Source organism: Chinchilla lanigera, unplaced genomic scaffold (assembly GCF_000276665.1).
Source record: "Chinchilla lanigera isolate Chin_1 unplaced genomic scaffold, ChiLan1.0 scaffold00026, whole genome shotgun sequence".
NCBI lineage: Eukaryota > Metazoa > Chordata > Mammalia > Rodentia > Chinchillidae > Chinchilla > Chinchilla lanigera.
Genome location: NW_004955427.1, coordinates 21,514,187 through 21,539,277, shown reverse-complemented (window position 1 = coordinate 21,539,277; position 25,091 = coordinate 21,514,187). Strand labels below are relative to the sequence as shown.

General features: G+C 44.3%; 1 protein-coding gene across 2 annotated transcripts in view; it reads right to left on the bottom strand.

Moving 5' to 3' along the window:
- The window catches only part of Casr (calcium-sensing receptor), an 87,410-nt gene that overhangs the window by 34,740 nt on the left and 27,579 nt on the right, over positions 1–25,091 (bottom strand). For both annotated transcript variants that reach the window (XM_013515042.1, XM_005386506.2), the window contains exon 2: positions 1,651–2,078. In XM_013515042.1, coding sequence (XP_013370496.1) covers positions 1,651–1,919 — 269 coding nt within the window. In that variant the 5' untranslated portion in view covers positions 1,920–2,078. The remainder of the gene's footprint in view (positions 1–1,650; positions 2,079–25,091) is intronic.

The following is a 25,091-nucleotide window of genomic DNA, read 5'->3' as shown; positions in this document are numbered from 1 at the left end:
ACAGAGTGATCTGCCCCTGAATTCCATATTGTAAAATGGTCATGCTAAATTAGGGAACATGTTATGGTTGATACATTGTGTTAACCTGAGGAGTCTAAAAGCTTAACTAAGTGACAGCAGTCCTACACCCTGAGGTAAAAAAGACATGCCCTTCCTGCTCTAGGATGTTGTTCATTGTGTCAGCTTGAAGTTTAAAAGGTTAACTATGTGACTCAGCAGAGAGCCAGAGTCCTTACTTTGTATTCATCCTGAGCTTGTGCAAGAAAACTGCATGGAGATGGTGTAGGTATAAAAGAGCACCCCCTGACCAGGGTGGGTAGGCTGCATACAATAAGAAGAACAAAAAAAGACTGATTACTGCTTCTTCAGAGGAACGCCAGTCTTTGCCTTCAGCTTGGTCATCTCCTGGCTTATGGTGTAGACTCTTCGGCATCCACCCAGAACTCTTCAGGCTTCTGGTGTAGACTCTCTGGCTTTGCTATAGATTCTTTATCATTCCATTGTACACCTATCAGCCTCCTGATACAGACTTGCACAGACACTGCAGTGAGCCCCAGGCCTTGGTCTGGACTCTTCAATCTCCAGCGTGCAGACACCCTCTGGGAGCTTCCTCATCCAGCTCTGTGGCTGACCATTGTAAGCCAAACTTGTAATTTCTTGTGCATTTGTATATCTTGTGTCATATCTGTTTCTCTAGTAAACCCTGTCTGATAGAGAGCATCAGGTAGAAGACAGCCAGAACAGTGAGGGATCTGTAAATCATGTCTTGGAGGAACGTGACTGATGAGAGAAATGAGACTGTTTTGGCTAGAGAAGAAAAGATTTATTAGAACATATTTGCTATCTTCAAGCGGCTGAGGCAAGAGTTCACTGAGAGGCGTATTCTGCAGCCTGCACTGCTCAATCTATATTAACTGTATTCTGTTTGTGGGGGTTGGGTGAGGCCAAGGTCAGGTGGGTGGTGATGGAGGCAGGGGTTCAGCTTTTTATGAAAAGGTCTTTTTAATGGGAACAGCTTCAAAAGGCTATGGGCTAGAGAGAGACAGAGAGAGAGAGAAAGCCAGCCAACATTCAGGTATTACTGACTACCGAGGCATGTAAGGTCTTGGGGGGGAATTTACTGCTAAAGTTTGCAAGAGCTACAGTGCACTTCCTTCTAGGTACTTAGTCTTTCGTTAAGCCACACTATCACAGGTGCTACCATCAGGTGGGTGAAAAGTGGTGACCTGGCTACCAAAGGGCTGGGCTTTTAACGGGAGATGGATTTTTCTACTGGGTACCTTTGACATTTTAGTTTTGGAAAAAAAAACGTTTTAAGCAAGAAAGAGGAGATGGCAATAAGCTTTATTTTATTTTATTTTATTTTTGTCTTTTTGAGACAGGGTCTTGTTATGCAGTTCAGTCTGGCCTTGAGCTCACTTTGTAGCTCGGGCTGGCCTCAAACTCCTAACGATTCTCCTGCCTCAGCCTCCCGAGTGCTGGGATTACAGGCGTGCACCGCCATGCCCGGCCTGGCAATAAGCTTTAGCATGATTAGGAACCAGCATTTTTGAAAAGGGAGACCTAAGTTTTAAAAAGCCATTTTGGGTTTGGTACTGCTTTTTTCCAACTACCCAGAAAAGACTGTCAGATTCAGCTCCTCCCCCTTACCTGACACATTCCACAGACTCTGGCCTTGATTTTAGACCTTGATCTTTGGCTGCTACTCCAAAATGAATAGGGAAGAGCCCACCAAGGATAATGTCTCCTTTCTTCTGGGCTCGCTGGTCAGGCCCATAGGCAGAGACCTGCCAGGTAAGGGCCAAGAGGACCAAACAGCAGCCACAAGATGCCATGATCCTGCCTTCTCTCCAGGCCAGAGACATAATGATGATAGTGGTCTGGGGGCCCCGAGAACTTTCTCCACTGGTGCAGCTCATGCCCTGCGGTGGGGATGCGTGTCTACAGAGCGATCAGGAACAGAATGGAAGCCCTGGTGTTTGCATTTCCATTTCTGCCTTCTCCATTGCAGACAGGTAGGGTGGGTGGTCGTTGGGTCTTCAGAGGCCACATCCTGTAGAGGCTGTCAGTGATGCTTTCTAAAAGAAAAGGGCAAAATGGACTCAGTGAAATCGACATCCCATCTTATTATGATGATTGCCACAGATGTGCCTCAGAATGTCAATTTAGGGGGCCTCAGGGGTAGCAGATGGAAAAGCCACGACTTTGCCATCACGGTTTCATAGCGCTGCATGTGAGATTCAGAACACTTCAATTGCCCACATCATTGAAGGACTGTATTCTGTTATGAGAGGCCATGTTTTGAAGAGGCCGTTGATAAGGTAAGGCCTCCACTGGTGTGACCTTTGGGGTGTTCTCCACTCATTCTTCTACCTGAACAATGCACAGAATTGGGTTTACTGGTAGCAGATCCTTTTACTATAATATTAATGATCCTTTTACTATAATATTAATGATGTTTTATTCAGCACACATATTCCTATATAAAACACAGAACAAAATATATTTAAGTTTAAGTGAGACTTGGAACAGAACAAAAAAGTCAGAAAAAAACCGCTTATTTTAAAATTTTTTTGTGATGCCCCCCTTTTGTGCAGATTGCTGACTCCAATTTATAATGTGACACTCTTAGAAGAACAGTTCTTGTAGTGAGATAAATTGTGAATCAGATGTTTTTTAATAAACTTTGACCATTGGGTCTATGAAAAACCCTTCTTCTATAGCATGACTGCCCTAGTAAAAACTCTGCTTTCTTTACTCTGCTTCCTATCCTATCCACCCTATGGGCTGGTTACCAATGACATAGTGCTACTGTCTGACTGTGCAGCCTTTCCTGAGGTGAAGGGGCCAGCACTGAACTGTCATTCAGCTACCTCCACCTCAAAGTCTCAGGGTGTTTCGGTTGAACAAGCCCTAAACTCACACCCCTCCCAGACTTGCTCTTTCTTCACTGTTTTCTATCACAGAAAATTACACACCATCTACAAGAAGCCCAAGTTAGGTGTCATCTTGGCTTCCTCTCTCCTCATCATTACCCTTTACGTTCAATCAGTGTTATGATTTATACTCAGGATGTTTCCCGAAGTCCTCATACATGCATAGGTGGGGCTTTTGGAAGAGGGCTGAGCCATGGGAATGCTACATCTGATTTGCTGTTAGTCGGTGGGTGCTGGGCACGGGAGGCAGGTTGCTGGGGGTGTGCCTTGGACCGGTGTACCAGGATCTCCCTCTGCAGCTCCTACTTTCTCTCTTTTTCCTGGATGCCGTGATGGGAGCAGCTTTCCTCTGCCAGACCCTTTGGCCATGTACTTCTTTTTGTTGTTGTTGTTGTTTTTTTCTGGTACTGGGAATCGAATTCATGACATCGCGCTTGCCAGGCAGGCGCCGTGCCGCTGAGCTAAATCCCCAGCCCCCTGGCCATGTACTTCTTGACTTTGGAGTCAGTGACTTTGGACTGAACCCTCCAGAAACTTCCACCCAAATAAACTGCTCCTTTAAGTTGTGAGAACTGTGTATTGTGTCTTAGCAATGAGAAAGTGACTAAGACGATCACAAAGTCCTATAGGTTCTTTTTTCCTAAATATCTCGGGCACTCATCTACTCTTCTCCATCTCCAGGGCCACTGCAAGTCTCATTATTTCTTACCTGGATTTCTGTCACCTACCTCCTAACTAGCCTCCCCTGCTTCAGTTTGGTTTCTTTGCAATCCACTATTGCAAATCTTTACATCTGGTACAACCAATGATTTGAAGCAGAGGCTCTGGGGTTAAACCTGGCTTTGAATCATAGTTCTGCTACTTCTCATGAACTCTCATAGTACATGAAATTTTGGGGCAGGCCATTAATTTCTGTGATCTTAGTAAAATAATGTGCCGAGAGCCATTAGCACAACTAGTAAACTCATGGAAAATGCAAGCTGTGACAGAACCCTTTCCAGCTTCACTCTCTCTCTGGCCTTATCTTGAATATCACATTCCAGCCTTGCTGAACTTCCTTCCTTCCTCAAGTGTCTTAGGCTTTTAAAATATATATTAGCTCTCCCACATATTTAGCCTTTTCCCTGGCCACTCTGGCCCAAACTTGGGCTGGAAAACATTGAATCTTCCAACTTTCAGAGGTCCATAAATGTGGTGAGTCGTGGGGCCTTGGTATAACTGCAGAAAAGAGGTCCATCTGGGGTGGGCATGGTCTGCAGGAGTAGAGAACACTGAATTTCAGCCTATGTGAACCTAACCACACTCACTCAGTGAGAAACTTACAGGATCCCTTTGGGAGGCTGACTAGGCCTGAACTGCCAGGCTAGGAAGGGCCATCTCTAAGAAGATGGGCTCTTATATCTTGGACCTTGGAACTCTCCTTTTGGAAGCCTTATTATAGTCACGTGCATATATGTCTGGTTCCAGAACCCAGGCTCCATACCATTGTTATATGCTGTCTTTTGCCTCTTAGGGGTCTCAAGCAGTCCCCCTAGCAGCGGGCATGGGCCTCACACAGAAGGTGTACCCAGCAGACACTCAATTTCCATGGAATTTCCCTGGCAATGTTTGAACATCCATGACCAGCCAGTTTTCAGACTCTAGTCCTACTTTTAGATTTTTGACATCTTTGCTTGGATGTTGGTCATATGCTCATTCACATGTTTAAAAAGTACATGTGTTGAGGCCTGGCACCCTACAGGTGACAAACACATGTTCCTGTCCTTACAAGCTGCCAGTCCATGTACTGTTCCAGTGGGCAGGAACTCTGGTGTATAAAATCAGCACTGTAAGTTCTACACTCAGAAATGGAAAACAAAATTATAGCTTTGTTTCTTCTGACTAAATTCAAATCTGTCCTCTCTCCAGCACTTAGTACAGTGTCTGGAATAGTAAATGATGAATAAATGTTTGTTGAATGGATGCATAAAAACGTACTTTGGGAAGAGACAAAAACTAGCATCTATTGATCAGGCACTGTGCCAGCTTCTTTAAACACCAATGTATTTTAAACTTCTAAACAATTTGGCAAAGAAAGTAATACCAAGTCCACTTTCTACATAGTGAACTCAGCTTAGCCAAGTGAAAAATGCTGGTACTTGAGTTAAAAATGAGGGAGGGGAGGGGAATGGGAAAAAAAGAGGCACCAAGATGTAGCACGTACGGGTACAAATTCCCTATGATGAGTGTGATCAATATGTATATTTAAATTGTACCAATGAACTTAATTTAAAAATTCCTTAAGAACTTAGGATTATTTTAAGGAGTGCTGTGTACTGAATTAGGTAGGAGATAGGACATTATAACTCGCTAGAATAAGTCACTAAGATCTGTTAAATTTTCCTTGTGAAAGATTAACTACTTGGGGAAGTTTATTAACTCCGTCAGTCCATTCAACAGAAAATTCATGACAAGAAGAAAGAGAGGGAGAGAGTAAGGGGCAATTTGGAGCAGTTGCCTTTGCCAGTCTAAAGTAGTCTCCACAACCCCCTTTTTAGTCCAGTTACTAAGGTCCAATTTGCTTTCAAAGCTCAGAGTCGTGCCAGGGATTCAGCTCAGCAGGACAAGAGCCTGTCTGGCAAGCGCAAGGTCCTGAGTTCAATTTCCAGTATCCCCCCACAAAAAAAAAATAAAGCTGAGAGTCATTCAAGATCCTCTAGCTCCTTTTCCTTCAGCATCTGAGCCCTTTGTCCTGCGATTCTGCCAGCGCTGTGCTTTTCCTTCTTCCTGTTCCTGTTGCCAGGGCCTTCTTCCTCCAGACTTCCTTGTAACGGCTCTTTCCTTTCCAGCTTTTCCCCCCACACCCTAGACATTGAAAACCAGTGCAGAAGTGAGTGCAACCCTTGCACAGTGGTTTAACCACTGAAGCTCACCTCTATAATTGCAGCTGAACACTTTAGTTTTAGTATCTGTAGTAGAGACTTTTTTTTTGCAGTACTGGGAATTGAACTGAGAGTCTCTGCACTGAGTTATATTACCAGGTCTTTTTTCTTTCTTTCTTTCTTTCTTTCTTTCTTTCTTTCTTTCTTTCTTTCTTTCTTTCTTTCTTTCCATATTTTTTTATTTTGAGGTGGTGTCTCACTAAGTCACTAAGATGCCTAGGCTGGGCCCAAACTTGCCATTCACCCGCCTTAACCTCCCAGACTGCTGGGAATACAGGCGTGTGTCAGTGTAGCCAGCAGATTTCTAACTGGACCTCACGTGTTCGCATTCTCTCATGCCCCAGTAAAATAATTTTTAGCTGGACAGTTGGCTGTCCAAAATAAAGACTATTTTCCCCAACTTCCTCTATGGTTATGTGTGGTCATGGGACTAAGTCCTGGCCAATGAGATGCATGCTGACATGTCCTGTGACAGTTTCTAGGAGTCTTCTGTAGGAAAACTGGTGTTTGCTTTCCATCCTCCCTTCACTCTGCTGCACGGAGGTGGATGTGACCACCTAGAATCATGAGCCACACGCAGGGAAGGATGGTGCCGTGAGCTAAAGATTTCACGGGGCAGAACCTTGCTACTGGACTGTTCCTGAACTTTTACATAAAGGAGAAACATGCTTCTGGCTTGTTTAAACAACTGCTGTGTATTTTTTCTTACTGAAGTATCCTCTAACAGTATCTGAGTCACAAACTCATCTGCTTTCTTTACTATGTGCTTACTCCATTTAAACGATATCTAATTATGTTTGCCTTCCTGCCCAAAAGTATTACACACAAAACTGATGCTAATATTTGTTCTTTCTTTCAATGGCAGATGCATCTTAGAAGAAGAAATGATGCGTGGACCAGGTGGCTTTCTGTTTAGAAGGTCCTTGACATCATGAGTAGCTTTCAGTACTGACATGATAGATCATTAAGTTCCTTATGCAAGGCATAGAGTGGAAGACGAGGGTAGACTGGTCTATGGGTTCCACAGATCCATGAATTTATAAATTCATACACTGTTTACTCATTAAAATTTTTCCTGAGCTCTCCGTGTGCTACACACTACAGAACACAGACACTAGGGAAAGAAAGTTGAAATTCTTGCCTTCACAGTGCTCATGGTTTAAAAGGAGATGGGAAAATACATTATAATTGTAGCAATGTAAATGCTACAAAGAGGCGGGAACTAAGTGTTCAGGGAGTACAGAAGGAAGAGTGATGTCTTCTGGTGATGCCAGAAGAAAAACTCAGTCAAGGTGGGGACTGGCAGCCTCGTGGGGGCAAGCCTGTCTCCTTCCTCCTATGTTAGCCCAACCAAGCACCATGCGCAAAGTTTAGCAGGCGCTCCCCAAATATCTGTTGAATAAGTGAATGAAGTGTGAACAGCACAGATCAGGGGCTGGCTGGGAAATTTCACAACAGACAGGGAAAGCATCATTCTAGGAGATTCCGGGTTCTGGGAGACTCCAGGTTCCTGTGGATAGGAGCTTCATCATGAGCACCGCTGCAGCCCCAACTACAACTGAGCAAGGAACCTAGTACTGGACAAATACTCTAAAAATATCTGTTGACCTTGTGTCCAAAAGTAGGTACACAGCTCACTCATTCAAGTTCCAGAGTCAAGGACAAGTTAGCAGAGGATAGTAAGGAAAGGTTAGCAGTCAGCACTGACATTTCAATTTTCCCCAAAGTAAAAACTGTCCCTACTCTTATCCCTGGGCATCAATGTTTCTGGAAATCATTTAACTTTGGAGCAGAAAGGTTTTACTCACATTTCAAGCAGAGAAAACTGAGGCACAGACCTCTGAACATAAATCCTCTCAGCAAATTAAGGGCATGGCAAACTCAAAAGCTACAGTTTTTCAATTCCTAGATTGCAGAAATAAAAATTCTAGGTTTCCCGGAGGAAGGATGGTTGGGAAACTGACTTTGATTTCCAATAGAGATCATTTATCTTTGTGGGCTGAGCACACTGGTTCATCCGGGGTTTATTGTACTGTGATCTTTGCCCTCTCTAGTCACACCGATGGGCAGGAATGCTAACAGGAGGGTCTGCAGCCTCTGCTGCAGAAAGCTGAAATGTGTAGGTTTGAGGAAGGTGAACAGGGAAAAAACAGCTGAGAAAGTTCAAGTGTTAATCCCAGAACCTGTGTTCATGGCTCTGGTTATAGCTTTCTTTACCTCTTGCTGAAGACATATTCATTATGTGGGTTTCTATACACACCTCGTGCACATCTGCCTAAGAATGAGGGATAATTTATCTGCCATCCTCAGTATGACCATCCCCGGTTTTATGTCAGACTTCATTTCTTCTGTGTTAAAGCAGGACTCATCTTGCTTTAAAATGAGGGCTCTCTTTCAGCACCAAGATTAGGGCAGAGCGACACTAACTGCCTGGTCACACTCGGCTGCTTCCCTCTAGCCTGGCGTGTGTGCTGACCAGCTGCACAGGCTCTGACCCTCCAGCTCCCTGACAACAGGTGTGACTTTTGGAGAGTCCATGCCTCATTTAGCCCTGGTAATGGCTTAATTGAATTGGAAAAATGCAAGGACAGGAGCATGATAAAAACCAGCTGAGCTGGGTTCCTGTTAGTCATTGGAAAAAGCTATCGGGGAAGGGAGGGAAGAGGATGGACAGGGGTGGGGAGGAGCAGCTCAAGATGCCGAATGGGGAGACAGAAGGACGACAGGGAGGGCAGTAGGAAAGGAAGCTGACCCTCAGTAATGCTGCATTCTGAGCTCCTGCATGACAGGGGTCCTGGCCATAGCCCGGAACGTGGAGGGGTCACCTCTGCGTGCGGCATTCACAGTGCTCTCTCAAGAAAGTGGAATAAACAGATGGGAGTTGAGGGGGTGAAAGCTCAAGGTTAAACATGACCAGAAGCGCTCCTCCTCTGCTCCCAAAATCTTGTGAGTTGAAGATACGCTGGTTTGGAGCTGTGACATTGCCAGCACCCGGTGCTCCGTGACAGGACTGAGTTGCCGGAGAAACAGGAACGTGTTCAGAAATTTCTCATCTTGTTTTGTTTTTTGTTTTTTTTTTGGTTTTTCTCCGGTACCGGGAACCGAACTCATGACCTTGCGCTTGCCAGGCAGGCGCTTTTGCCGCTGAGCTAAATCCCCAGCCCCAGAAATTTCTCATCTTGATGTGTCATTTTGTGCCTTAAGATAGCCCTGCTGATGGATGTGTGGACACCCACAGGGCGAATGAAATGGTTCACTTGAAAAGCAGAAATAATGAAAGTTATGGTTTTTTTTTTTTTTTTTTTTTTTGTAGAGAAAAATACCCAAGCCTCGAGTCCTACATGGAAGAAATGTTTCTGTGTTTTAACATCCTGGTATTGCCTTTGAGAATCACAAGGAGCCCTGGCTACCACAGTGACACTTTCAGTCTGGTGTCCTAAGATGTATCCCCATAAATTGTTCTGCTGTACGATGAGTCTGAGAGCTGGTGCACGCTCTGCCCCAGGACACATTCACCTCCTGAAGGCTCCGGGAAGGCTGCAGCAAAGAGAACTGCTTACTCTAGCAGGGACGCTTTTTTCCCTTCGTAGGCCACTTGTTGCAATGCTGTGAAACACAGACTTGGAAATCCTGCCCTAGAGGACAGCATAGAATCCTTAACCTGAGATTCTCAGTCTCTCTGGGTGCATTTCTGAATGGGGAAATACATGTGCCCCTCACATTTTTTTGTAGTCTCAGGCTTGAAATCTCAGAGGGTTATACTGGGGAGAAGAGAGGACCTTAGGTGGGGTGGGGGAATACTGACACACCCTGCCCAGTCATACTCTGCCTCAGGTATATAGGTCCTACAGTCTTCTGCTCTCCAAGAAGGCTTAACGGAGCCTTTCCCCTGTGAACCTGCAGCCCCCTGGCCTCATGCAGTGCCCTGTGTGCATGGCTACCAAACTGGCTTTGTGAAAGCAAAGAAAAACCCTGGTGTACAGTGCTTGCCAATATCCCCCCACAGCGGTCAACTTTCAGCCCAGAGCAGTTGCATTAGGGGACCGTTGCCCCACCAAGGTCAATCTCAAGCTACCAATGGTTTAATAACCAGTTTGTAAAAATCCTGGATATTGAACAATTGGCTCTCATGACAAGCCGGTAAAGCTTGTTCTAGTACATCACTGGGGTGTATCTCTAAGCACATAAAAATGATAATTTTCTTTGGAAAAAACCCAGCACAATTTGATAGGAATTATAAACTCTTTCCTCCTGTTTCCCTCTTTGGTTCGACTATTAAGCTGCAAATCAAATTTGTGACCCAGCTCTAGCTAAGATGGAAACCAAACATAGCATTTTAGTGTTCTAATATTACTCACAGCGTTATTTTTTCTTCCTGCTCTTACTTTATCCCAATTTCCTCACCACATCAAATCTTTCCTTTCTGTGAGTGTGATAAGGTTATAAACACAAAAACATGAGTTACGTTTTGCTGTGGGCTATGCGGAGTGTTCCCAGGTGAAACTCCCTGTGCCATTAGCAGGAAAGAGTGTGGAAAAGTCATTCTTGTCTCATTAACCGAGTGAGTAGATTTAAGCATAATGCGTGGGTACATCACATCATGAATCTAAAATATAAAATTCTAGAGGTAGAAGGGACCTGAGACACTTACCAGTTTACCCTGAAAACTTCTGATGCTTGAATGTTTGAACTGTGGTGTCTAATTTTATTATGTCGAGGAGACGGAGTTCACAACTCACTGAAAAAGCTGCCTGAGGGTTAGTGATCATTTTTAGTAAAAAGGGAAGTCACCCCTCTCACTTGTCAGTGTACAGTGTGTCTTTTTAAAAAGCCAGTTTAGGTCTTCAGAGGACTAGACTTTCAATTATAGCATAACATTCATTATGGGAATCCTTTTAGTTTTAATTGGACCACAGGTGCACAAGATTGGATTAATCATAAAGCTTCAAGATACATCCTCATCCTTGGTCCATGATTGGCCCACTTTTCCTTATTAAGAAATAAAATGTTTTTAATGATGAATCTACTGTCCAAAACAAAGAATGTCAGCGCTAAGCTCCCTGGTTTCTTCTTTTATGTCCTGTTCTTCTACCTCTTCCCACCAAAGAAGCCATCATCCTGAACCACATTCTGTTATTCCTTGCTTCTGTCCCATCCCGTGTTCTAAAGAAACTTTATAAATCGTAAAAGACAAAGAGGATAAATACTCATGGTGATTAGATCTCAGAGACAGAATTTTGGACTTCTTCCTTGTTTTGTTGTTTGTGTCTGACGTTTAAAAAAATAAACTTTTTTGTGTGCGTCAGGGATTAACTCCAGGGCCTTGTACATGCTAAGCACATTACCACTGAACAACACCCCCAGCTTGTATTCAATAGATGTTATTGTAAATTGTTATTAAAAATGATTGTATACATGACCTAAACATGGAAAATGAAAAATATTGCAAAGAACATTTTACTCTCTAGTCATGTGATTTTTCCTTTGAAATATATTTTGAAAAATATGCTTATGGATACTTCTTTACATCTTCCTTCTATTTTGCTTTTTTCCTTGTATTTGCCTCCTTGCTCCCCCCGCCCCCGCCGAGAGTCTCACTATACAGTTCAGGTTGGCCTTGAGCTTCCTATGTAGCCCAGACTTGGGTCAGTCTTACTGCCTCAGACTCCCAAGTGCTGAGACTACAGGCATGTGCCACCACCCCTGGCTTCTCTCTTAAACTTTAATTGGAGTGTAACAGACACAGATACACGCACAAATCATAAGGGAATTTTTACAGTGTAAACATATCCATGTAACCAATATCCAAATCAAGAAACAGAACCAGAACCTTAGAGGCCCTGCCCAGGCTTTCCCCCAAGTCATACCCTCATACCCTCCCCAAGGGCACTAACAGTTGACCCCCACCGGCACACATTGTTTTCCTGTTTCCAAACTTTAAATGAATTACACATTATATATGCATTTGCCTTTGGCTTTTTGGTTTAGCATTATGTTTGCAAGATTCAGCTATATTTTTGTGTGTAAAAAGTTTTTTTCTCATTATATAGTCACACGTCACTTAACAAGGGATGTTCTGAGATATGACATCAGGTGATTGTGAACATCATAGAGCAGTGGTGGTAAACCTATGGCGCACAAGCTACAGTGGGCTGTTTGATTCATTGGAAGGTCTAAAATGTTCCCCATCACTGTCATAGAGGACACTTACACAAACTGATGTGGTACAGGTCACTCATCCTGGGCTGAGGCAACTAAGAGATGCAGTAAATGCAAGCTGCTGCTGCCATCACATGGTGTACTATTTTACAATAAACTTTAAAAAACGTGTAAGTGGGAGGGTACACATTAATGATAAAAAATGCATCAAATACATAAATCACTCATATAGTCATTTATTTTCATCAAGTATTAAGTACTGTGCATAATTTGTATGTGCTAAACTTTTATGAGTGGCAGAACAGTAGTCGGTTTACACCAACATCAATACAAAAATGAGGGATGGGTTGTGAGGTGAAGGTAGGACTGCTATGTCACCAGGTGATAGAACTTTTCAGCTCTAGAATAATCTTCTGTGGTCTATTGTTGACTAGAATGGTATCAGGTGCATGACTGTATTTTTGTATGATTGTATCATACATTACCTATTTTCCTGTTAATGAACAATTTGGGGTTTTTAATCAGTAGAACTTCTACAAACATTCTTGTACATGACTTTTGGTGGATTATATGTAGTATATACCTGGTAGTGGTGTGGGCTTACTTTGTACATCTTTAGCTTTAATAGACTCTGCCAAAAATTTTTCCAAAGGGCTGTACTGATTTACCTTACCACCACTGTATATGAGATGTTACATTATTAATCACTATCCCCTGACTAACCCTTGCTATTGTTGGTCCTTTTCATAGACTGAGTCACCTCTTGCCTTCTTTTTATAGTTACACTGTATTTCTATATTCCCCAAAATTATTTGGTTGTCTTAAACTTTATTGAACTATATATAAACTTTGGATATTTACTTTTTTCACTTATTATATAAATAAGATTTCCTGCATTGTGTTACTATCATTCATTAACTAGTTTGGCTGCTGTGCGATATTTCTTTAGGTGGACATATCACAATTTATTCATTCACTTTTCTGTTGATGGGCATTTGAGACTTTTCAGTAGTGTGGCAATTCTTTCTCTCAAGTTTGCTTTGGGATTGTGAAAGGATGATTAAAGAACTCTATAAATTTTAAACGGCTTTTAAAAGGCTTTAAAAGGGATAACTTTTTAATTTCTTGCAAATTTCCAAGGTTTATAATGACATCCTCCTAGTGCTACATCACCTTCCTTTAAAGATTTTCCCTCACAATTTACCAATATACTTTCTATTTTTAAATTAAGGCTATTTCTTCTTGCTTAATTTACCACTGCTGTAAAAGCTCAGAGACAGAATGCACTATTTTCTTGTAAGCAAGGTGAAATGATTTAGTGAGACACCGAGTACAGTAATATCACACAGCAACGTCACCTATTCTTCCATAGGAGATAATCTTTACATTTCTATTAAAAGGAAAAGCCATTTAACTCATTCACCTGGAAACTCAGAATAATAGCTGTGGCTCTGGTCCTCAGAAATAATAGATTCAGTCTGCAGCCACACTGCCCTGAGCGCACCAGCTCTCTTCTGATCTCAGAAGCAGAGAGGGATGTGTAAGTGTGTAAGCGTGTGTGTGTGTGTGTGCATTGAAACTACCAAGACAGATGCTAAGAAGGGATTTAGACAGACACAGGTCTTGTAGTTTACCCTCACATCTTGGGAAAGGGGACCTATATTTTTCTCAAAGTATAAGACGAACCGTCAGTGTTTATGTTCTTATATTCCTAATGTGCCCTTTGTGGACTAAGTCATGCCAAAGTGAATCACCCCCTCAAGGCCACCACCAGGAGCCCAGGGCAGACTCCCTGGGAGGGAGCCAGACTATTAAGAGGGCCTGCCATCCGGGACGTTGGTGTCGTCCTCCGGGCTACTGCTCTTCTTGGCTACAGCAGCAGAAGCAGGGGTTTCGTCAGGGCTCTTTTTGATGGTCTGGCCTTCCCTTCCTGGGGGATCTCAGCCTGCGTGCACCAGCTGAGGACTGCAGCCTGGGCTGCTGGGATGGCGGGATGCATAGTGCAACGGACCACCTGGTTCAGGCCCACTCTCCTTGTTCTCTGCCTCCAGCTCCTCAGAGACTACTGGTAAGGGTTGCTGGCCCAGAGCCCTGGTTCTGGTGACTCAGCAAGTAGCTGGGCCTGCACCCGGCAGCACCCCTCAGGCTTAGCAGCTGGCTGGGTGGCAGAAGAGAGGGGCCACTGGCCAGGGTCTGGGGCCTATGCAAGAGCAGGGTGTGCCACAGCCCTTGGTCTTGGGGTCAGGTGGAAGGCAGTGCTGCAGGCTTTTGGCTGCAGGGAGACCCTCACTACTATCCTCCCCTCCATTCAGATGGTTGTCTAAGTCCCAGGAGCTTAGTGATGGTGGTGGAGTCCCGGTAGAAGCGGAAGTAGAGGCCCTGGGGGAAGCTGAGCCAGGGCATGTGGTACCATGGTGGCTGGGGTGGATCACATTGGCGACCTCTATGCTGTGGTCATTTTATACCACATCAAACGACCGTTTTGCTGTCGCCCATGCTCCATTGGCTCTGTGAGGTTGTTCCAGCTGATGGCAGCCTGTTGAACCAAGAGGTCTTCTGGAGTATTGGAGCCTACTTTTCATGTTAAACCACTTGACTAACCCTTGCACCCTGCTGGTGAAGACGCCTGCTGCTGCTGTAGCCTTGGGGCTCCAGTTCCCATGGAGGTTGCCTGTGACGTGGGCTCTGGGATGAGTTCACTTCCTGAAGACAGGAGTTGTTTCTGTGTGGCTTGGGGGATGGAAGTGGCCTCTCCAGCTTCTCTCATGAAGCCAAACTAGTTCTTCTTTCTCCAAGAATCTGAGGGAAATTAGACCCTCAATTTAAGGGGTAGGGGTAGGGGTGATCAGTTCTGAGGCTAGGGTGAGCCAAGGAGGAAACTCTCTGGCTTCACTCTGAGACTCTTGGAGAGACCTGTGATATCTCCCAGGGGAACAGGACACAGATGGAACAGAGGCTAGGGAAATGATGTCTCAGTGAGGGATCCTGAAGCCGCAGGAGCCAGGGAGTGGGGAGGGGCTTAGTCTCTCATGGATAGAGTGCATGTGACTCTTCAGAGAGTGGAGCCCTTGAAGATTCTTTTACCTGACTGAATGTGAAGAGAGGATCCAACTTCCACCCCTTTCCTGTGAATGGGGAGATTTTAGTCTTCCAAGGGCCCTCTCTAAATTTTCTTCAAAAAACCCTGCCTGCTGACTTCCCCTGGACCTCAGAGAGTGAGGCATTTTTGGTAACTTGAGACAAAACAGCGAAGGCATGAAATTAAGACCCAAACAACCAAGCCCTCCTTGTTTCTTTTTAAAAATGTTATTTTATTTTTAAATGTTTTATTTTTATTAGTACATACTTGCACTGCATAATGACTATATTCATCATGGGGAGCTCGTACATGTACACAAAACATCTTCTAATATCCCCTTGCCCTCCAGTCCCTCTCCCCTCCCATCATCCCTTGGTCTCCTAGAACCTTAAAAGGGTAGGACTGAGTCACCTTCACTTATTTAAAACTTAACAAACCAAGTTAATCTCAAAGCTTTCCACTTCGGGTTATTTCATGTTTTTCTAGAAATATCTGTTAATATCCCACAAGCCTATTCAAATTTGTTTACGTCATATTTTAGAGTATGCTAGCAAACATTGGTGCCATGGTTTGGGGCTAATCTGAGATGGAGAGGCATTTTGTTCCAGTCTTTATGCAACAGGACGGAGGATGTATTTGTTGCCTTATCTCCACGATATGATAATCTGGCTGGTTTGTGTCCATACTCTGATCATCCTTATTGTACAAAACATTGGCTGGGGGTGTACCTTTCAGAACCCATATTTATGTTCTTTTCTTAACCCCAAATTTATCGCACTGCAATTGCCCTTACTGAATTTTAGTTTTGAAGAATTGTGTTGCTTCCCTAGTCATTTTGAATTTTATGCCATTTTTAAGGAAAAAGCTCTCCCTGTTAGGAAATGTTTATGGATCTGTTAGATAAAGCTTCAGCTTTGCTCAAGAGCATCATGAATCACCATTTCAAGAAACCAATCCTGAAACATGCTATATTCAGTTGCCTCTATGAGAAGGCTCTCCATTACTAATGATGGCTGATTTTCTAGAGGAAGATTGTCCCAGATAAGCCTTCTTCAAACAGAGCCTGTCTGTATTTCTATAAGCTCACTTAGATGGTGGCTTCTCCACCATTTCTTCACATATGATGGAAGCACCCAGTAGATTTCCTGCAACGTGGTAACCCTCAGGCAGAAATTTAATCTTAACTGTTAAAGAGCCTCCTAGCTATCTGTCAGGCAGCGGGCTGTGCGAAGAGCACTGAGTCTTAAAGCTCCAGGAGCAGCAGCATTGCTCCAGGACTTGTTAGAAACGCAGATTCCCTTATACTGTTCTGATCTACTGAATCAAACACTCCAGGGGAGGGGCCCAGCAACCTGTGTTTCAAAAGCCAATTTCAAGTTTGAGAATTACTGCTGGACTATCTTTCATCTGCATTAGCTCAGGGTCATATTCTGCTTGTGGTTCTGATAAATCTAAGAATGATTTCAAAATGAATCTATTTCTTCTCACATTGTAATATTTTTTTCTTGCAAGCATAATGAGCAAAGCAAAAATTCATTTTGGAGATACACCACAGTTTCCTGTCAATGCCCATTTATTCTTCAGTTTCTCTGAAATATTTTTTCAGGTAATAATTGCTAATATCTTATGAAATTAGTGTTCTAGAAAACACAGTTCAGAAATGATTATAGCAGAGGTTAAATTCTGAATTTCTACAATCAGCATGTATGACCATTACCCGCAGAGAAACCAGTTCTCACCCTCTGTCCCATCCAGGCAGGGACTTACCTCTCTGGGTAACGCTTCTCTCTCCCTTCCCCAGCAGAGTCTTTCTAGCTCTACTTTAAACTGAAATCTTTCACTGTTAAATCTGTCTCTCAGACTTCCAGGATGAGTATATATTATTCACAACCAATCCACTAGTCCCAGACGGGAAGGTCTGGGACCCTGAGTATATATGGCTGTTGGCAGTCACCTTCACACATCCCCTGTCCGGTACTCCTTGGTCCTTTTCTACTCTCTTGGAAGCCTGGGTAGGGGCTCTGCAGACTATGCTTTGGGTGTTAGAATGGTTCCGAACACTCTGCAGTCTGTGCTTATCCACTGGGCCAACTGTGTCTCACCTGCCATTTGGCCTCACTGGCTCTTGATAAGTTGGTCAGGTCAGAACAAATGATCAGGGTCAGCCTGCTACTCAAAAGCCTTCCTGAGAGATCTGACTTGATTTCATTCCTTTTTTGAAATAAAATTCCATTCTCTCATTTTCGTCTCTCCCTTTTTTAACCTTCCAGAAGTTTCCAAACTGATTTTTAAGTCCTGTCATTTCTCTGATGAAAAATAAAGTCTTTTAAAAGTCAAGGGTAAAGGTTATTCTCCCCCTTCTTATTTGCTGTTCCCTTGTGCCGATTTCACTAAACCAAGTGTCAGCCAAGTATAGCCTGTGGGCTGCTTGTTTTTGTAAATACATTTAGTTGAAATACAAGTATTCCTATACATTTGTATATCTACTGCTTCCTTTGTGTTGCAAGGATAAATTTGAGTATTTATTACAAAGACTGTCTGACCCACAAAGCCTAAGTATTTACTGTTTGGCCTTTTACAAAAAATTTAAAAGAACCAGAACAAAACAAACCCCCAAAACTGTTGACTTCTGCATCAAACTGAACACATAGAAAACTACCTTTTGCTATGAACTGGACACTGACAGCTTTGGAAGTAATGTCATGCAATGGTTTCTACAAGCAAGGAGGAGATGATTGCACTAGCTTTCTTGGTTAGAGGAATAAGTGTGTAATTGTCTGTTTGTGGCCCGAACCAGAGGTTACTTCTTTCCCTTGGTTGTCATCTGACTCAGAAGGCATCAGGAGCCAGGTTTGTTTACCATTTGCTCACATGAACAGAATACAGTGGGTTGTGTGGTGGGGAGTCCCCTCTACTGAAAAACGCTCAGCAAGGGTGGGAAGTCCAAACTGAGAATCTGAATCACCAGCACAAGTTTGGCCCCATAGCTACTGCGGAATGGGTCAGTTGCATGGGGTTGTGGTTGTCTTCTAGGGAAATGACTTGAGGGGAGGGTCTGCTCAGTGTGGCTTGGCTGGAAAACAGAAATGCCACCCCCTCCCAAGCAGCTCAGGCATGATCTGGGTGGGGCAAGGAAAAAGCCCAGAGCTGCAACAGAGGGAAGAAATGTTTGCTCTGGAGATGGTTTTAATTCTGCTCCCTCATCACTGGGTGGAGGAAATTCCCCTCTTGGGTTTCTCTTCCTCATTTTCTTCTGCTCCTCTACTCTGTGGCTCCACGCCCAACATGCTGAGCCCCAGAGCAGGGTACTTGTGGGGAGACTAGAGGAGACTAGTCAGCAAGCAGGCGGTTGATGTCAAGGCCCAGCTGACATCTGCAGGTCAGGGCTGGAACAAGGCTGAGGCGAGAGGCACCTGGGGCAAAAGGTGCAGGGAGGCACTGCTTGTTTTTGCCAGTCCTGCACTGGCAGCACCCTGGCCAGGTCCCATACTCAGGGATGGGGGCTGTTTTACGAGTTCAGTTTGTTACCCATGTCACAGAATGAGCACTGTGGGGGGCGTCTCACTGAGAAGGCCATAGAAGATGGAAATCTGTGCTGGGTGATGTAGGAGAGAGATTCAAGAACAGGCCTTTATAAGGTGTTAGAAACAGGAGTAATTGCATCTTACTAAGTCTCCTCTTGAAGGAAGGAGGCCACCATGGGGCTGCAGCTCTGAGGGTAAAGAAGCAGCACTCATCTGCTTCCCTATAGCAGTGGTGGTGAACCTATGGCACGTGCATCACTGTATCATTGAAAGCTCAAAAAGGTTCGTCATCACCTCCCTCTGGGGAGGTGTTTGATGGTTTCTAGGCTTAGGACAATGTTAATGTTTTTGTCAGTGTTCAGACATGACTGCAGAGTAGGCTTACTTTTGTCTTTGTTATAGAGTGCCCTTGCTTGACAATGACATTCTGTTAAATCATTTAGCAGCTGAACACCATGGCCTGAACCCCTCCCCCCTCATGTTGTCAAAGCTGCTTTTCTCTTTTTTGGTGACCATTTTCCTGACTTTGACGTCATAAGATCACAGGGCAGTGGAGCGAGAAAGGACTTTTGAAACCATCTAGTTCTAGCCTCTCAGGTTTAAGCTGAAGAAATGCAAGTTCAGAGATGTCACCTCCTTCCCCAGTGCCACACAGTCAGGGTCAGGTGGTGACTCCTGGAGCCCATCCCTACCAGTCGTCTGGCTTCCTTTCAGCCTCTCCTGTCCTCCTGTCTGCACTCAGAGGGCCCATCCTTCAGTTCTACTGGCCCCAGCTCTGCATTTTTGAGGGCCTTTCTCACAAGCTGCTCCCTCTGCTTGGAATATTCCTCCACCCCTCTGACTTGCACCTCTTACTTAGCTCATTCCCCCAGGGACTGGCTCACATGTCGCTTCTCAAAGGATCGCCTCCTCATTCACAGTGCTCTGTGTCTCTGCCTGGCACTTCTCTGCCGGGTCCCTCTTCCCATGCAGCCAGGGACCTGGTCTGTCTTGTTCATCACTATACGCTCAGCACACTACACAGCAGATGCTTAATAATGAATGTGTGCTTTACCCCAAGCCTAGCAGAGCCTCTAATATCAGCATTGTTTTTATAGTGCAATTAAAAAAGGGATTCTGAAGGAATTTTTCTTGGGGCTTCAATATAAACCTGAAGTCTGGTTGCAAGTAAAGAATACAACAGGCTAATGTAAAAATGCTGAGGTGTTGCAAGCAGGTGGAGGATGAATTTGATTATCCCATCCCAATGTCATTCTTCCGGTGATCACTATCTGAACATGCGGGTGTGCTGGGAAGCCCAGGGTCAGCCCGGAGCCCTTTATGTCCCTGAACCACACAGGAATCAGGGTAGCAGTAGCCTGGAGTTGCTATGCTCAAGCCCTTTAGAATTTAAAGTGTTACAAGGGAATGTAGGCTGGCCGTGCAGCACGAAAAGGGCATTAGATATATAGGTACAGATACGGATGATATAGATATAGGTATTTTTTGCATAGTACATATGCATGAAGGTAATGGGTTATTTCAATTCTGATGGAAACTGGCTGTGCTTCCAAGAAAAATATATACATATGTATATAATTTTATCCAGATCAGGTGTTTCATGTCCCTGAAAAGCAAGGTTAAGTGCCTTGCCCAAGATCATACAGAGATAAGTCAATGCTGGGGATATAGCTCAGCAGTAGAAGTGCCTGCCTGGCAAGTACAAAGTCCTGTTGATTCCTGGTACCAAAAAAAAAAAAGAGGAAGTCAAGTGTCCATACTGCTCCTATAGCCTCCTCTCTTACAGCAAGAGATAACTGGACACAGGCTCTGTATGAACCCAAGGTTTGAATCTCTGCTTTGATAACTAGTAGTTGGTAACTTGGGACAAACTGTTTAATCCCTATTTCTCCATTTTCTCATTTGTAACACGGGAGTGACAATGGTTGCTGTAAGGCTTGTATTAAAATAATACTTGTAAGCATCTAGCATAGAGCCTAGCATATGGTAAATACTCATAAACATTAATTCTTAATATGTGATAGTGATAGTGACAGTGACACTCTGCCCACCCCCAGTGCTTTTAATAATTGTCCTGAGCAGGATAGTGGCTTTCTGCCTCCCCACTGGGCATGGATGCCACCGGTTTATTCACCCACGGCATGGCTACCTCTGCACAACAAGGGTGTGACAATGAGGCAGGACTGGGGCAGAAAACTGGGCAAGAGCAGAACAGCTGGGTGAGAGAAATGGTGTCCTCAGAGGCAGCTGGCATCCTGCCTACAGGTGGTAGGGACAGCTCCATTACCATGGGATCATGATAGGGACACTTATGGATGTCCGTAAAGTGACCGCAGGCCACATGATGTTACATAGAAAGCTGCAGAAAGCCTTAACTGATGTTAAAGAGAACAAGCCAGAAAGGTCTGCATTAGATCCCACAAAGAGATATGAATTTCAGGTTTCAAAGGTGTAAATCTCTGATCCTTTTAAGTATCACTCTGATGGGTCAATACAATAACCCTCTGGTTATTGTAGAAGAAAGAAGAAAGCCCTCTGGCTGAAGAAGCCTGCAGGAGCCAGAGGACTGGAGGAGGTCAGGAGATACTGCATCTGTCAGGTTCAGCCACTTTCCATTGGGACCAGCTGTTCCCTTTCTCTGGGAGTTGGGCAACGTGGGCTTGGTGGATCCTGGGAAGTCCCTTCTGCAGGTGGACTGAGAGTAGAAAGTTAAAGTAGAAGAGGTCACTATCTTGTCCTCACCCCTGGTTTAGGTGAGAGGGTCTCCTTCCTTCTGCTCACCCCACCACCCACGCCCAGGAGCTCAGTGCCTGCCCTGTAGCTGGGGGACAGGGTGTGATGGGAGTTGCCCCCCACCCCCGTCAGCAGCCCTGCGGGCTACTCTGCACTGCATTCTGGTTCCGCCCGCATCTGCAGTGGCCTGGTTGAGCTGGAGCAGAAAGATTTCAGATCGATTTGCAGCCCCAGGTGGACCACGACGTCAGCAGGGAGGAAAGGCTGTCTCAATGTGTAATGCTAAAGGAGTGGCTGGGCCTCTGTGGCCCTAGTGCTGGTCACCACTGGGAGGGGACACTGCTCTTGCATTACAGATCCATGCACGTGACTCCTCTTGTACACATCTTGGCTGGGCTTGGAGGATCCCGTCCCAGTGTCCTAGATTCCTCGAGGGATTATTGATACTTTCAGACTATAGAGACATTTCTGTGCAGAATCCAGACACAATTAGAATCCAGTAACATCAGGGCTAGACGGCATCTCAGAATATGTTCAGCATAAACTCCCCATTTACAAACAGACGAACTGAGGCTCCAAAGGGGAAGCCACTTGCAGGATCATAGGGCTAGCGGCTAACAGTGTTCAGAGTAGGATGTGAATGTGTACGCTCTCATTTCACACCCTGGTAAGAATGAAAATTAGAAATGTTTCTAATTTTTAGTGTGCAAACTTTTTACAAGAGAAAATAAACCAAAATGGGGAGATTTATCCCTCTGGAGCATTAGGATGTGTTCAATCAAGATAAAACCTTAAATTTGGAAAGGACATTAGAAGTTTTCTAGCTTATTCCTTCACTTAGTGACTGCTTAGCGGCAGGCAAGAGTATAAGACTCTTGTGGGCCCTGCCCACTGCTTCAGCTGTTATTAAATAAAGATAGAACCCACCTTACTAGAAATGCAAATGAACTGCGCATGCACGAGAGGAGAGGAGACCTTCCTACTCCTGTGTGCAGATTCCGAAGGTCAGCGGGGGTGGCTGGGAAGGGTACAGAGGCTGGCAAAATGTGTCCAGTAAACTCTAAAACTGTGATTTTAAGATTGTTTTCACAATAAAATTCACATTTAACATAGAATATCCACACTGTGGGGTTATTACATTTTAAGCTCTAACGAGGAGGAGTTTTCAGTCTTGAAGGGATTTCACTGCACACAGGCAAGGCTGTATAAGTTAACTGTTGCAGCTGTAAGACTCTGAGCATCCAATCATTTACGGTAAGAAGTTACACAGGTGGCTGAGAAGTGTCAAAGGACACCAGGCGGAATCTCAGGGCGTGTTGGGAGATGGAAGGCGTGCACAGGCAAGGAGGGTTAAAGGTCATGGTGGGGAGGAGAGAGGTTCTGCCCCCTCAGGTAGTTTCCCTCTTAGTGAGGTGGCTGTGCGCATAGGGGCAGCTTAGCCCTTGCAGCAGGTGTAACGGGGGCAAGGCTGAGCTCTCAAGGTTGTTCTACTGACTCATGTCAGTGTCTGGCACAACAGTTCCTCAGTAAACAAGCACAGTTACATTCCTGTTTCGCTCAGCTCCTTCTTCTCTTTTAAGTAACCCTCTTCTTTTAGCGTCCTAATTCCAGCCAGAGACAGATGGATCTCTCTAAGTGTGCCACAAGACGTGTGATCTCACTGGCCCAGCCTAGATTTTCTCTTTCTTCTAATTTCTTTTTTCTTCTACTTTTTATTTTACCTTTTACGTTTGTGATTCTTAACAAATACATTTGCCAGCAAATAATGGATCTCCAAGTCCAAAACAATGCAGAGATGGTACAGTTTCAGAACAGAATACTATGCAGTCTTCCAGAACAAGTCATCGAACTACCTAAAGACGGGGGGCAGTATACAAGACAAATAAATAAATAAATCAGAAAATAAACAATTAAATAACTAAATTAGAAAACTTAGAGGACAGTATATATAGTGAGACAAAGTTGTTTCAAAAATGTGAAGAGGCAGAGAAAGAAAAGATGGAGTATTAACACCCTTGTGAGTAAGGCTGAAAGAGATGACAGGTATTTGTCGGGTGATGCAAAAACAACATCACGTTTACCCAGGCTGGCCCATACTTCAAACATTTCATTTTCAATTAGGAACTGGCAAAGCCTCAGATCAATCCAGGTTTCAGATTCCCAGTTCAATGTTCTTCCTTTTGACTGTTCAAACCTGCTCCTCCCTCAGACTGCTGGTGTCTCTTGTAGCAACACACACACAGGCCAGGAAGGGTGTGCTGCTTTGAAATAGCCATACTGTTGTGACCACAGGGTCATTTAGATGCCCTTAGAGAAACAGGCTTATCGATTGATTGATTGACTGCTTTTAGAAATGATGCAGAGACACTCCCCCCCATTTCCTGAGTCTTCCACGGGAAGAGTGGTATGGGCAAGATGCCAGCCACTGTAGCACACAGCCTGTGTATGGAGGCTACTAGAACTGCTGGGTACAATTAATGGACGGGAAAGTCAAGGGTCACAGATAATTGTATTTACCACCAGCTAGATACTCCCAAAGGCAAAGAGCCTCTTCTAGTCTTCCTAGAATGATTTTATAGAATCTACTCCAAAACAGTGCTATTATCTTTTAAAGGCTATTCCAGAAAAGAGCCAGCCTTAACCTCAGTGGTGGAAGAAAGCAGCCAGCTAGTTCTCCCTTCCGTTAGAATTCTTAGTGAGTGCCCTGGGGCAGGAAGTGGGGGTTCAAATAGATGTGGATTCAGGTGTTGTGTGGAGAGCATTTGAGCATAATGGATATAAAAGGAAGTGGAATAAGATGAGAATTAGATGGATAAATAAGGAGAGGTGAGGAGGAGGTGAAAGGTATATTTCATTTGTCATGGCTGTTTGTTAAACCCAATAATCCTCACAGATGTTGCCCCTACTCACAGGATGTAGTGCATGAGACTGAGGTGAAGAGATTTGGACAGTTGGACTAATAACTGATGGAGGAGGAATTTAAACCTGGATTGCCTTGTTCCCAGGTGACTGCTGGCGTGCTGGAGATTTCTGTTATTCATTTTCATTGTTACTGTCTTTCTGGTGACAACAGATCACTAGAGACTCTGCATCCTTAGTAACCAAAGATTTATTGAGTTTGGAATTCAATTTCCAAGAACTCAGATTCCTCTGACCCACTATAGCTCACCACTGTGCCCCACTGTGGACCATTCAGGTGATGATTTGCTGTGGGTAGTGATGACTGTAATCAGGTTTGTGGGGTGCTGGGCCCAAGATGAGAGGGACTGTGGCACTAGCACGGCAGCTGGAAGAGTGAGGACTGATGGATATCCCAGGAAGACAGTGAGGAGAAAAAATGAATGACAGCCTTAACGTAGCACTTTCTACAGTGTTCCTTGTCAGGTACGTATGGAAACACCGGGTCAAATAACCCTGCTTCCCTTCAGGACAATGGCAGTCTTTAATAGTCCGATGTGCACCATGGACTCTCGAAGAAGAGGATCCAGCTAACAGAGTTCAGATAAGAAAATAAGGTCATTCTGTTAATTTTGTTTTCTTTTGCCTTTTCTCCTCAAAGTGCTGTCAGTGCTCATACAATGTATGTAATTCATTGTGGTTACCCGTGACCACCAGGCATGCCGCTGCTGCTAAGAGGGATGTTGCTTTGTACTCCTCCAGAAATTTTCAGTCTATGTCACGTTGTATTTACAATACCAGGAAACAGTTAGTACAATCAACACTTCACTTGCTCCTGGCT